Genomic DNA, 13763 nt, shown 5'->3' with positions numbered 1-13763 from the left:
AGTGAGTGACTCCTGCCTTGTAGTCCAGAACTCAGGAAGCTGAGGCAGAAGGATCTCGTAAGTTCAGGACAGCTTTGGCCACCTCGTGTGGTCCAGGACTATAAAGTGAGAGACCATCTCACCACACAACCCAACCAAACCCTTTTGGGAAATCCTAGCAGTGGGCGGTCACAGCTACCCAGATCACCACAGCTACCCAGATCACCACAGCTAGTTTGGTGACTGCCACACCAAAGCTGGCACAGGCAGCTTGTGAATGAAGGGACACCAGTAGGTCTCTATAAAGCTGGTAAGTGGACACTGAAATTTAAAGTCCCAGGGAACTGGAATTACAAATGTATGCCTCAGCCAAGCTTTTTTTTTTTTAATATTAAATGTCTTCTTTCTTTCTTTCTTTTTTTTTTTTAAAGGATTTTTTTTTTAGATTTATTTATTTATTAAGCATACAATGCTGGCAAGGAAGGCACCAGGTCTCATTACAGATGGTTGTGAGCCACCATGTGGTTGCTGGGAATTGAACTTGGGACCTCCGGAAGAGCAGCCAGTGCTCTTACCCTCTGAGCCATCTCTCCAGCCCCTTTCTTTCTTTCTTTTACAATATTCTGTCTGTGTGTATGCCTGCAGGCCCAAAGAGGGCACCAGACCTCATTACAGATGGTTGTGAGCCACCATGTGGTTGCTGGGAATTGAACTCAGGACCTTTGGAAGAGCAGGCAATGCTCTTAACCTCTGAGCCATCTCTCCAGCCCCCCGCCCAGCTTTTTAACATGGGTCTTGGGGCTCAATTCCTCATGCTTTCAGGGCGCATTCTTCGCTGGCTGAGCCGTTATGCTCCCCTCCAGCCCTAAAGTTTCTCTTCTTGGGAGGATGCCTTTATTAACTTAATGGTCATTCTAATGACATAACAAGTATCTGAAAGAAAGAAGAGAGAGCCAGGCGGTGGTGGCACATGCCTTTAATCCCAGCACTCAGGAGGCAGAGGCAGGCGGATCTCTGAGTTCGAGGCCAGCCTGGTCTATAAGAGCTAGGTCCAGGACAGGCTCCAAAGCTACAGAGAAACCCTGTCTCAAGAAGAAAAAAAAAAGAAAAGAAAAGATTAAAAAAAAATAGATCTTGACTCCAGCTGCACATTAGGTTAGAGCTTTCATGGCCTTAGTAAACCGGAGATGCTCAGAAGGGCTTTGATTGTTCTCTTTGGTATCTCTCAGTCTAAACAAGGTAGCAAGATTAATCATCATGGGCCAGGGCTACACAGACAAACCAACAGAAAAGATTAGCCATCATTTTTATCTAAGGTCCCATCCGTGGGTACTGACTGAGGGATGCAACATCTCGTGGTTTGGGGCACAACTATTAAGGCCATAGTCTAAGGGAAAGAGAGCCAACTCCCAGACCACACAGTGAGCCATGGCCTCTGTAGATGGCCCAGGCGCTGTGGTAACACAAGGTGATCTCAGTTAGTCTCCCTGCCCTGGGACAATTCTGGTTTTGTCTGCCATCCTGGTGTGTGAGTGGGTCTAGAGGTGGCTTGTTCAGGGGTTCTGCCATGTCCCCAGCGGGAGTGCCGTATGAGCCCATTACCAGGAGCGTCTGGGCAGAGCGGCTGCTCGGAGTCCTCTCTCACCCCACGTCTGTGTCCTGCTGCAGGGGTCTGCCCACTGACCGGTACATGTGGAGTGACGCTACGGGGCTGCAGGAGTGCACCAAAGCTAGCACGAAGCCGCCGTCCCTGCAGTGGACTTGGGTGAGTCCTGCCTCCTGTGTGTGCAGGGTCTGCTGGCCCTGCCCCCCCCCCCCCATCTCCCAGGTTTCTACTGGTCTGTGGGTTTTGAGGGAGGGCGTCTCCGGTTCACCCTGACTCATTCTTCCCCAGGTCTCTGACTGGTATGTGGACTTCAGTGTCCCCGGTGGCACCGATCAGGAAGGATGGCAGTATGCCAGCGACTTCCCTGCGTAAGCATCTCCCCGAGCCTCTGGGGCTGGGACCCCCTGCCACGCGACCTCTGCCCCAGCCTGGCTGAGTAGCAGAACCCACCCCAATGTTGTTATCTCACCTGCTTCCGGATCAGGGTGGGAGGGACCATGGGGAGCGCTGCCTGTACCCCTGGTTGGAGTCCCTGGCTTGCCAGGTCTGAAGGCTCAGATAAGGCCCAAGAGACTCATGGGGGGGGCAAGGCGAACCTTGGAGTCTACTGGGGAGTCTGGGGAGCTATAGGCCAGGCCCTGAGTGACGGGTGATGGGAGGGGCAGCATGAGGGGGAGCATACTGCTGAGGGGGCAGCCGGCACCATCCTGGGAAGCCAGGTGGTCTCTTAGGCTTGGGAGGTGCCTCAGGTGGTAGAGGGCTTGCCTTGCCGACATGGCACTTGGGTTTGACCCTTACAATCCGCTCAGGCATGTGTACTTCCAGCTCTGGGGAGGTGGAGACAGGAGGATCCCTGGGACTCACTAGTGAGCCTACCCTATCTCAAAGATGTCGGAGTTGCGGGGAGCAGAAAGTGCCCAGTGAATGACAGCCAAGGTTATCCTCCGGCCTCTGCGTGCCCATACAAAGTCAGGACTGGTGGATCATACTGTATCGGGAGCCTCCGAGGCTGGCTCAGGCCCCTCAGTGCAGATGTCCAAACAGAACAGTGAACCAAAAGAACCTAAGCCAGGGCCCCAGCGGGATGGCTTCTGAGCAGTCTCCGGGTGAGAGTCCAGGTCATCCCCTCAGGCGGCAGTGCAGCCTCTCAGACTGACTCTCCAGCCAGAGAGAGTTCTAGACCAGAGGCTCCCATTGCCCAAACACACTCTGCTAGTGCAGGGGAGAGAACAGGCCTAGAGCCGCTGAGCCCACCCTCTGGACCGCTGCTGCCCTGCCCAGGCCTCGGCTCCCCCCATCCCCCCAAAGCTGCGGTTCAGCCCCAGCACCCTGAGGCAGCTGGAGAACTATCCAGCTGCTCCTCTGCTTATGTGACCTAGAGTTGGGGGGTGTGTGGCATCACTTTCTAGAAAGTTCCACGAAGCGATTGTGATTGCACCATTTCTTCCTCTTGCAGTTCTTACCATGGCTACAAAACCATGAAGGATTTTGTCAGGAGAAGGTGCTGGGCCAGGTGAGAGACAGAACTGCAGGGTAGTGGGTTCAGGCCCCCTTGCTTCCTCTAGGCCCAGGGAAGGGGACGCTGGCTTCTCTCAAGCCAGATCTGCTGGCCTCTGACTTGCGGCCCAGCAAAGAAGCAGGGAGGGAGGGAGGAAAAGTAAATGTCAGCCCAGGAAATGCCCCGGGCTCCTCGCGCTCTGCTTTCTGAAGTGTGTTCTGAAGAACAAATAAGAGAAATGTCACTGGCTGGGCTCTGCCTGTAGGTAGGAGGGAGAGCTGGGAGGAAGGGCAGGGGACAGATAGGAGTCCATCATTGCCACCCACTGGGTGCTCGGCCCCTCACCTAAGTCCAGGAGTCTGTGGTTCACCCCTACCCCTGTCTGGGTCGTTCATCTCGGCTTCTGTGTGCTGGGCTGTGCCTGTGTCAGCAGCAGGCAGTGATGGGCAGTGGCGTGGCCCCGGGTCTGCTGTCACTCAGGCAGTGATGGGCAGTGGCGTGGCCCTGGGTCTGCTGTCACTCAGGCAGTGATGGGCAGTGGCGTGGCCCCGGGTCTGCTGTCACTCAGGCAGTGATGGGCAGTGGCGTGGCCCCGGGTCTGCTGTCACTCAGGCAGTGATGGACAGTGGCGTAGCCCAGGGTCTGCTGTCACTCAGGCAGTGATGAGCAGGGACATGGCCCCAGAACCTGCTGTCACAATGATCCCTTGACTCAGGCTCATATTTCCCTGAACAGAAAATGCAAGCTGGTAACCAGTGGGCCGTGGCTGGAGGTGGCCCCTATTGCCCTTGGCGATGTGTCCATCATCCCAGAGAGTGCGCATGCGGATGGGCAAGGACACAACATTGCACTGTGGGCTGTCAGTGACAAGGGGGATGTCCTGTGCCGCCTGGGCGTATCCGAACTCAACCCCGCGGTGAGCACCAGCCTTCTAGACATCAGGATTCCCTCTTGAGAGGCACCTGGCCTGAGGTTTCCCCAGATCTGCCCAGAACGGGTCTCCATAGTGGGAAGGTGTCATATGTAATCCAAATGAGGCAGGTAGTGCCAAGGATACGCTGGCATGGAGAGTCGCCATCTCTCCAGGCCTGGGAGTAAAGGGGGCAGGCAGCAGGGTCCAGGTGACACGGTGGCTTCTCAGCACCCTTGGTGACATGTACATGCTGTCATCTTTCCTTTGAGAGGCCTGGCTCCAGGGGCTCAGTAGACCAAGGCAGACTGTAGCTAGGCGAGGTCAGACCACCCTGGACACCCCCCCCCCCAGGCAGGCTTAGGTGCCTCGGAGGAGGAGGAGGCCAAGGTAATCCCACTGGCCCCTGAGCCGTCTCCCTCGCCCTTCCCTCTCCAGGGTTCCTCCTGGCTACATGTTGGCACTGACCAGCCCTTCGCCTCTGTCTCCATCGGGGCCTGCTATCAGGTGTGGGCTGTGGCCAGGGATGGCTCTGCATTCTACCGGGGCTCTGTGTCTCCCTCTCAGCCAGCTGGTGAGTGGCACCCACCTCCCACCTCTAGCCCCATTCCGATGGAGTATGGGAAGGAAGTTTCCCGTTAAGATGGTGGGTGGGGGACTAGAGAGATGGCTCAGAGGTTAAGAACACTGACTGCTCTTCCAGAGATTCTGAGTTCAATTCCCAGCAACCACATGGTGGCTCACAACCATCTGTAAAGACATCTGGCTCCCTCTTCTGGCCTGCAGGCATACATGCAGACAGAATACTGTATACATAATTTAAAAAAAAAGGAAAACTTTAAAAAATTAAAAAAAAAGCCGGGCAGTGGTGGCTCACACCTTTAATTCGGGAGGCAGAGGCAGGCGGATCTCTGTGTTTGAGGCCAGCATGGTCTACAAGAGCTAGTTCCAGGACAGGCTCCAAAGCTACAGAGAAACCTTGTCTCGAAAAAAAACAAAACAAAAAAAAAGATGGTGGGTAGTTCTCTTATTTATCAGAACCCAGGCTGGACCCCAGAGGACCCTGGGCAAACCTAGGATACCAGGTGAGTGGCAGAGCCTGAGGTGGCCTTCCGTGACCCCCAAGCTCACATTTGTTCAGCTGGAGTTGAAGGCTGGCTGCAAGGTCTCAGCCTGCTGTGAGCTTCGGGGCACTAGACAGGCCTGGGCCTGGGCTCACAGGTGTGTTGGGGGGGTCTCCCAATAACCTCCTGAGTCAGCTTTCCCCTCACAGGTGACTGCTGGTACCACATCCCCTCTCCTCCCAAACAGAAGCTGACACAGGTGTCCGTGGGCCAGACATCAGTGTATGCCTTGGATGAAAACGGCAAGTCATTTGAGAGGCTGCATGGTCAGTGGGGATGATGGGGTCCCAGGAGGGCCCCGCTATGATCACGAGTAGGCCACCAGTAGGCTGGAATGACATCCCTTCTCGAAGACCCTTTGGAAGTGTCCAGACCTTTATGTGTTGTTTCCCTAGGGACAAGGAATTTTAGCTGTTAATGTCACCCTCCTGCACTGTGGTTACCATGGAGACAGGGCTCTGGAGCTCATCCCAGTCTTCAGGAGCCATGCGGGCAGGGACTGGACCAAGGCAATCAACAAAGCCCCTTGGACCCTGCATGAGGCTAGAAATGTCAGCTCAGAGCCAGTCTTGGTCTCTCCCCCAACTTAGTGTGTGTGACCAGACCCAGATGCATCTGGAGCATCATCTAGGCACCTGGGTGTGGAACAAGGAGCCCCATAGGCAGCACAGGGCCATTTCTGATCCCTGTGTCCCCTCTGACAGAGCCCTGGCTCATTCTTCTCAAGATCTTACTGATTGTCTTGATGAGATGTAGGAAAGGCGGAATCAAGACTTTGAAGCCATGGTAGCACAGGCCTGTAATCCTAGCACTGGGAGGCAGGAGGAACAGAGTTCAGGCCATCCTCAGTAAGTTCAGGGCCAGCCTGGAACACATGAGACCCTGTCTCGAAAGCATGAAGACAGGCGTGGTAGAGAGTCTTAGAAGCTCTGCCCCAGAAAGGCTGCATCAAAAGGATCATTTTGAGGGTGTCCTGAGCTACATAGTGCGATCCCATCTCTGAAACCCTGGAGAAAATGCCCAGCGCAGTTGGTAGGGCACCTGCCTCTCACACACAAAGTACCACATGCCCGGGGTGTGGTTTGTGCACCCGTGATCTCAGGATTGGGAGGTGGAGGCAACAGGATCGAGAGTTCAAAGCCAGCCTGAGCTACATAAGGCTCTGAAAAAGAAAAGAAAACAAAAACAGTCTTGGAGCCCAGGGGTTAGATCCAGATCCGGTTTTCTTTTTATTTGCTTAAAACATTCTTTGTCCTTGGCTTCTCCCTCAGAGTGGCTGAGGCTGTCAGCTCCAAGAGGCACAATGAGACGATTATGAAGCTTAGCACACAGAGAGACAGGGTTGGCTATGGCCCAGGCTCCTGGCTATGGGTCATCAAGAGCCCTTGGGTGTGAAGGGGGGAGTTGGGGTTGACACCACAGCATGCCAAGGTGGGCCAAAAAGACTTTGCTGATGACCTTGGTTGCTTCTCCGTCCAGGGAACCTATGGTACCGAGCAGGGATCACCCCCAGCTATCCGCAAGGCTCCAGTTGGGAACACGTGTCTAACAATGTACGCAAAGTGTCTGTGGGACCGCTGGACCAGGTGAGGGGACAGCAGGTGACTGGCAGTGGGGACGAGGGTGCTCCTCCCTGGTCTATCTCCTGTACCCAGCTGTCCCTCCACAGCTGGGCCAGCAGCTCTAACCAAGTTCTGTTCCAGGTCTGGGTGATTGCCAACAAAGTCCAGGGGAGTCATGGCCTGAGCCGGGGGACAGTGTGCCGTCGCATGGGTGTCCAGCCTCGGGAACCCAAGGGGCAGGGCTGGGACTATGGCATTGGGGTGAGTACACTGGCCATCTGGGACGGTTTTGTGGCACTGTGTGCACCAGACTTGACTTGCGGGTTGGTGGGAGAGTCTTGGGGAGAAAGAATACTTGGGTCCTAAGTGACATGACTTTCTGCTTGTAGGGAGGCTGGGACCACATCTCTGTCCGGGCCAATGCCACCATGGTACCCAGGAACGTGTCCAGGGAACAGGAGGCCCATGGGCAAGGTCCCGTTTACTGCTGAGGCCTCTCCTCACCCGGAGGCAAGGATGGCTGGAGCCTGAAGGATCAGAACCGAGCCTTTCTTGTGTCGTATGAGAGGGCGTCACCCAGGCCCACACATGTTCGGGGAGTCAGGCCCAAGTCGGCTATTTCTGAAGCACTGACAGAAGGCCCGGAGATGTGAAACCGTGAGCACGCCCACGCGTGTTGCAGTCTGTGAAGGATGCTGTGGGGGAAGAGTGGAGACGACCTCTGCCTGTGCCCTCAGCCCTGGTCCCTCTGTGTTAGGCCTCCTAGCTTTCTAGGCCAGAAGCACAGAGCCCTCCAGAAATTCTGGCTCTAGAGAGGCAGATCTGAGGAGGGGCCTTCCTCATCACCCCCAAGTCACCCCCAGGAGAAACAGCTGTGAGGCTCAGGTCTACAAGCCTCAGTCTGCGGTCATCCCTTAGCAGGTTTACAAATGGGGTTTTTGCTTCAAAAGTTAAGCAAAGGAGTTGGGCTTGGTGGCTGATGCCTAAATGCCTGGACTCAGGAGACTCAGGCAGGAAGATTGTGATTTGAGACTGCCCAGGACTACATAGCAGGACTGTCACAAGTAAACAAATATCTAGATAAGTAAAGCAGGCATGGTGGCACAAGCCTGTGATCCCAGGACTCAGAAGGCCAGGAGCCTGGGCTACATGAGACCCTGCCTCAGGAACCAGGTGGGTCCTATCCTGGTTTGGGATCCCTCCTGGGGTGCACTGTAAGGTAGTTTCCATGTAGAGAATCACCACCATGAACCCCAGTTTAGCCCTTCTTTCACATGTGGGGGCAGGGCAGCCAGGCCCGGGGAAAGGCAGCTTGTGCCCTAGACTTGGGTGCTTTGTGGAGGGGTGTGGCCAGAGCCTCGGGCTCTCTGTGACCCAGGGCCAGGCAGAAGGCCCCTGCTGACCTGAGACAGGAGTTCCAGACTGCCTGGCATGGCCTAGCGCTGGCCCCCGGCACGAGTGTGTGCCCACAGGTGGTGTCTCGTGTTTCAGACACTGCCCAGGAGGTGCCAGGGCCCCATCTCTGTTCATTTTGAGCTAGGACAGGCTGACCCCTAACCGGTTTACCCTGGAATCCTCCGTGTGATGTCATGGTCAAGAAGGGTTACATTCTGCATGAGGGGTGTCCCCAGAAGCTAAGAGGAAACTACACCAGGGCCCCATCCCAAGGACACCTGAGGAGCCCCATGTCCTCAGCACTTCCAGAGGTGGGAGCAGACACACCCCTGTGCAGAGAGGTGTTAGAGGGGTCACCTTCCTGTCTGCATGCCAGTGTCAGGGTTCCCAGTGTGTTCCCCAGTAGCTGTGACTTGCCTCTCTGCTCGTTAGCCAGGGTGACACATCCTTCGCTGCTCAGCACCAGCTGTTCTCCCTCAGTGATACCAAATTATCTCACTTCCTCAGATGTTCTGTTTAATACAGATTTATACAACGGCATGACTGACGTCTTTTTATTAGGATCTGGATTAAAAGGCACAGGTCTCCAGGACCGAAGCACGGTGGCAGCAGGATCTTTTCATTGAAAATTTCATTAGTACTTCAAGGGAACCATTAGGGGAAAAAGCCAGTTCAGGTCACTTACAGAATATTTCACCGCAGTGACGGGCAGGGCGCAGGCCGTTCTCTTCATCTTGGCTTTTTCCAGACAGGTCACACTCACACTCCGCGTTTATCTGCCAGTGTTGATGGGACGCTGGTCAGCTCTGGTGGATCCACAGTCCAGGTGACCCAGTTGGGGGCGTCTCCATCCCTCTTGTCCAGGGTTTTGAGTAAAATTAGCTCCATTACCCAGCAGGAATGAAGAGACCAGGCCGGGGGTGTCGATCATTTAGTAGAAGATGCCACAAGCCCTGGATTCAGTCCCCAGGGCTGCCCAAACTGGGTGCAGGGGGTACATGTCTGTAGTCAGTCCCAACACAAGAGGTAGAGGCAGGAGGATCAAAAGTTCATCTTCCTTCACTACATAGCAAGTTGGAGGTCAACCTAGACTACATGAGACTTGTCTTAAAAACAAACAAAACCAGACAAGCCTGGGCTTGAGACAGGGAGACAGACCAACAGACCTTGTTGGCATCACAGACTTGTCCCCTAGCCTCCCAAGGGACAGATAGGTCCTGTCTGTCACCAGTAAAGAACTGGACAGCTAGGCCCATGGCATCCTCTGGGAAGCAGGGGGTGGTGCGAGTGCCAGCTCATGGGACACAAAGCCACCAGGCTGTAGCCCTGCAAGGCAGTGGCCCTGGACAGCCCTAGGCTGTAGGCAGGCCTGAGGGCGGAAGTTTGGCCAGACATCTTCCCTTCCTTGCTGTACTTCCAGGCAAGGGCCAGCAAAAAGAGCTGCGCCCTGGCCTTGGCTCATCTGGAAGCCAGCCACTGGGTTTGTAGTGCTGTCCTGTCGGCAGAGGCCTTTTGTGTTCCACGGGCAGGTCCCCCAGAGCAAGGGATATCTGGGCTCCGTCTTTCCAACTTGGAGTTGTGCCTGGCCTCGGTTCCCACTGGCAAACTCCCTAACTATTGACCTTTCCCAGTTCCCATCCCTGAATCACAGACACAAAGGCCTACAGTCTACCCGACCTGTGATCTGTGAAGGGACCAGACCAAAATCAAGTCTCACTAGGATGGAGAAATCAACACCCCCAGGCCCAGTATCACTATTAATTGTTTCGTGGAGTGCCAGAGCTGTCCCCCTATGTTCACAGTTCTTGAGAGGCTGAAGCAGGAGAATGGACCAAGCGCAAGTTCAAAACCAGCCTGGACTGCATAACTTGCGACCAACCTGAGCTGCGCATTAAAGTGAGATTCCTGTCGCTCGAAAGAAAGGGGGGCAGGCAAGGGCCCCAAGGAACTCCAGGACAGTTCTGGGCAGAGAGACAAGAGAGGAAGGAGAAGCCAGCAGCAGTTGACAGCAAAATAGTGAAGCCTGGCAGAGCCAGTGGGGCAGGAACGCCCCACAGAAGGAAGCTGGGTTTGAGGCAGCTAGGTTGCCAACCACCCAGTCCTGGTTATTAATGATCAGGCTGGGGGAGGGGCAAGCCTGTCACTCCAGCTTCCGCCTCAGAGAAAACACCAAGAGTACCTAGAGCTAAGTCCCACGAGCCTGTGAGAAAACACGTGGCTAGCCATACATCAGGGGCAAAGGCCAGAGAATGAGCCCTACTAAGCATGGTGGTCCACCTCTGGAATAGGGGGTGCGGGTGTGGGAAGCCTGCAGAAGGCCCAGGGCAGGTCTATCTCTTCATAAAGACCCTACCTGGTCCCCACGCAGGGCCTCAGGTCCCAGGCCCCACTCAGGCTGTGGTCAGTCACAGCCTAGGGCACTAGAACCTTTCCAGAAGTCTCCATTTGGGGGTGGGGGGGAGAGAACCCACTTATCCACTTAAAGTCCCATGAGGTCTTTCTAAGCCCAGTTAAGTTGAGCCCAGGACATTTCGGCTTTCAAGACGGCTTGTGCAGAAAGAGCTGCCATCTTGGCTCTGCTATATTCCCTGATGAATCTGTAGACCCACAATACAGGAGGGATATTGGACTCAGCGGTAGCAGGGACATTTGAAAGTGACGTTTCTTTCTGGAATTGCCCCGTGGCCACCACATATAAAGAGAACTGTGAGGAAGGATAGCACCTTCCCATCCTGTCTGTTCTGTGGAAACAGCTGCAGGGACCAGGCAGGCTTTCCTCAGAGATTTGGGCCTAATATGCCTTAATGCTGTCCCCTGGCTGGCTAGGAAAAACTGCCCCATGTTGATGGCTGAGCCGACGTTCAAGGAAAATGGAGTCACCGGAGATTCAGCCTTGGGCTGCGGGATGTAGCTCAGTAGGCCAAGAGCTGGTTGAGCCTGCACAGAGTGCCTTTTCAGTTCCTAGCACCTCACCATACGGTGATGTGTGCCTGTAACCACAGCCATAGAGAAGGTGAAGGCAGGAGGATGAGGAGTTCCAGGCCAGCATGGGTCACACGAGAGACTCTGGTCAACAACAAAATACCCATAGTGTCATCATCAGTCGGGCTTGTGGCATGGAGGGGCCAGAGCTGAGCTGAGCAGACCAGGCCAGCACTGTCAACCCAGCCCAGAGTGGGTGCTAGCTGCCCTCTCTGAAGCTGTGGATCTGTGTAGAGTACCGTTGCAGGTGGCCCTGGGGCTGGTCCTCCGTGGCACCTAGCGTGGCCCCAGCCACCTGCTGCTGTTGCTGCTGCTGCTGCTGCTGTTGCTGGTGATGGTAGTGTTGGTAGAGTTTAGGACCTGGCGCAGGACCCGGCCCCTCCAGCCCCGGGAGGCGACTGCTGGACATAGTGAGTATGGTGGCGGTCAGCGACTTGATATAGTTCTTGGCCAGCGTGAGGGTCTCAATCTTGGAGAGTTTCTTGTCAGCCCGCACGTGGGGGATGACCTCACGCAGCGCTTGGAAGGCGTTGTTGAGTTTATGCATCCGTTGTCGTTCCCGCTCATTGCTCTCCAGTCGCCTCTGGATACTATTCTCCCTGCGGCCACCAGACCCCTGTCGCCGGCGGCTGACCTCTGCTCGCGGTCCACCTGCACGGGCTGTCCTACTCCGAAGACCCTTCGTCAGCTCGGACCCCCCTGAGCCTGATTGGGGTCTGTCGGGAGTCTGCTCTCCTGGGGTGGCTTCTGTGTCCTGCACGGATGTCCGGCGCCGAGGAGGTCGGTTCTTGGTCTTCATCGCTTGTTTTCCCAGGAGGTGGTGGCTGGAGGAGGCCCTTCGAACTGAAATTGAGAACACAGCCCCTCTGCAGTCATTCAGTGTGCTGGGGGGGGGGGGGGGGGCGCGGCATGGCTGTCTCATTGCTGTTTTCCAATGCAACAGCCAGTACAGCAAACCACGGGTGCACAGTGACACCTATGCACTTCCCATTCACACTGAGCCCTGTCCTCCTTGGTCTCTCCTTGGTCTCACACGGACACATTTTTCTCCCACTTGCAGTCTCCCCCTTCTCACTGATCTGGGAACCCTTTCCAGGTCCCATGCCCCTTGTTATTGTCATGTACCTCCTCAACCTAGGTGACCCTTGACCATTTATTTTAACCACCCAGGAAGAGGTCCCAACCTTGGCTTATGGGGTCCCCCCCCCACCACCACTGTCATTTGTCCCAGAGACAGGCAGCACTCATTAGACAGCGTGTCTATCCGCAGCTCTCCTGGACATGACACAGGCGCAGACACTCTCAGAACCAGAACAGCTCCCAGGTCAGATTGACAGTTGCCAAGGCCCTGCAGCAGCCCCCAGTTCCACCACGTGGATGGCACCAGCCAGTCTGAGTGGGAGCCACCATCTGTGTTTTCCTCCCACCCTGAGCCAGACGTCCATCTGGTCCTGCCTCTGGGTCCCCTCCCAGGAGTCCCATCCAGTTCCCCCAACCCCTTGGTTTACCTGGGGATCCGATCCGAGGCCGCACGCGCTGAGGCTGCCCACGGGGGACAAGGACACGTAGCTTTAGCCACCACGGGCGGGGCCGCGGGAAGCATGTAAATGAGCTCGCTGGGCGGGGCCAGGGCGGCACCTGCGGCCACGCCCCCCGCTCTGGGGACCCGTGCGGACCGGCTTTCCCTCTCCCTCTGGGTCTGAGAGCCCGCGATCTCCGCGGACCCGCTGGGGCGGGGGAAAGCCCCAGACTGCACCTGGCCAGTGCACCTGGCCTTGGGGTTAAGGCTCAGAACAGAGTCTAGGATAAACCTCCCCGCGTAATCTTACAGGAACGGCAGCCACATCCCTGAACAAAGCGGGCTCGATCTCTCCTTCCCTGCCCCAGAACACCTTGAATTTTCCAGCGGACCCTGCAGGTCCTAAGGAACACAGCTTCTCCCCGCTGGAATACGGTGGGTCAGGAAAGCTACCCAGGTCACTAGATCTCCAAGTGGCAAGGTGTCAGTCTTTGAGAGTCAGAAAATTAGGCTATAAAACAACAAACACACCCGCTGCCTACCTGCTCTAATTGATGGCACCTGCCTGCCTGTCTCCATTTCCCCAGGTTACAAGGGAATTACAATATAAAAGGTTATATGGCAGGGAGGCGGCTCTGTGGGTAGGGACAGACACCTGACATCAAATCTGATGACTGAGTCTGGGACCCACAAGGTGGAAGGAGAGAGCTAACTCCCCCAAGCTGTCCATGAGTATCATGGTGCTCACAGGAAACAGGTTTTCCTCCTGGCCTTTAACAATTTTTTTGTTGGTTTTGTTTTGTAAGTGTGTGTGTGCTCACAGGTCAGATGACAACTTGCAGGAGGCTGTTCTCTACTTTTACCATGAGTTCCGGGGCTGAAGTCATTAGGTTTGGCTACAAGTGACAGCCATTTTGTTGGCTGTAGCAGCCATGGCTGCCCTGGAGCTCCTGATCCTCCTCCAGCCTCTGCCCGAGTGCTAGAATTAAAACTGGGTACTGACACACTCAGCTCAACTTCTGTGCTTTTGACTCAACTATTGACAAAAACGTGCTGAGAATTATCTATGTATTCTTTAATCCAGTGAGTGCTGTGGCAGTGTGGTACCGGCTCCCTTTCTTTTTCTGTTTGAGACAGACTCCATAGCCTAGGATGTCCTCAGACTCATGGCAATCCTCCTGCCTCAGC

General features: G+C 55.4%; 2 protein-coding genes across 3 annotated transcripts in view; one reads left to right on the top strand and one right to left on the bottom strand.

Annotated features, from left to right (window-relative positions):
• Tecpr1 (tectonin beta-propeller repeat containing 1) overlaps window positions 1–8614 on the top strand; it is a 29457-nt gene extending 20843 nt beyond the window's left edge. For both annotated transcript variants that reach the window (XM_041678061.1, XM_041678060.1), the window contains 9 exons: window positions 1648–1744; window positions 1874–1953; window positions 3042–3098; window positions 3819–3999; window positions 4432–4567; window positions 5267–5359; window positions 6597–6703; window positions 6821–6940; window positions 7069–8614. In XM_041678061.1, the coding sequence (XP_041533995.1) occupies window positions 1648–1744; window positions 1874–1953; window positions 3042–3098; window positions 3819–3999; window positions 4432–4567; window positions 5267–5359; window positions 6597–6703; window positions 6821–6940; window positions 7069–7170 (973 nt within the window). In that variant the 3' untranslated portion in view covers window positions 7171–8614. The remainder of the gene's footprint in view (window positions 1–1647; window positions 1745–1873; window positions 1954–3041; window positions 3099–3818; window positions 4000–4431; window positions 4568–5266; window positions 5360–6596; window positions 6704–6820; window positions 6941–7068) is intronic.
• A 2291-nt stretch (window positions 8615–10905) lies between these two features.
• Bhlha15 (basic helix-loop-helix family member a15) lies at window positions 10906–12658 on the bottom strand. Its single transcript, XM_041678315.1, has 2 exons — window positions 12565–12658; window positions 10906–11899 (listed from the first exon to the last, which is right to left on the bottom strand). Exon 2 carries the CDS (start codon window positions 11853–11855, stop codon window positions 11256–11258), a length of 600 nt encoding a protein of 199 aa, XP_041534249.1. The 5' UTR covers window positions 11856–11899; window positions 12565–12658; the 3' UTR covers window positions 10906–11255.
• Window positions 12659–13763: the final 1105 nt, after the last annotated feature.

This window comes from Microtus oregoni, unplaced genomic scaffold (genome assembly GCF_018167655.1).
Source record: "Microtus oregoni isolate MIOR12 unplaced genomic scaffold, Mior012 000029F_ref0000214, whole genome shotgun sequence".
Taxonomy (NCBI): domain Eukaryota; kingdom Metazoa; phylum Chordata; class Mammalia; order Rodentia; family Cricetidae; genus Microtus; species Microtus oregoni.
The sequence above is the reverse complement of the archived record's forward strand: the minus strand, read 5'-3'. Positions and strand labels throughout refer to the sequence as shown.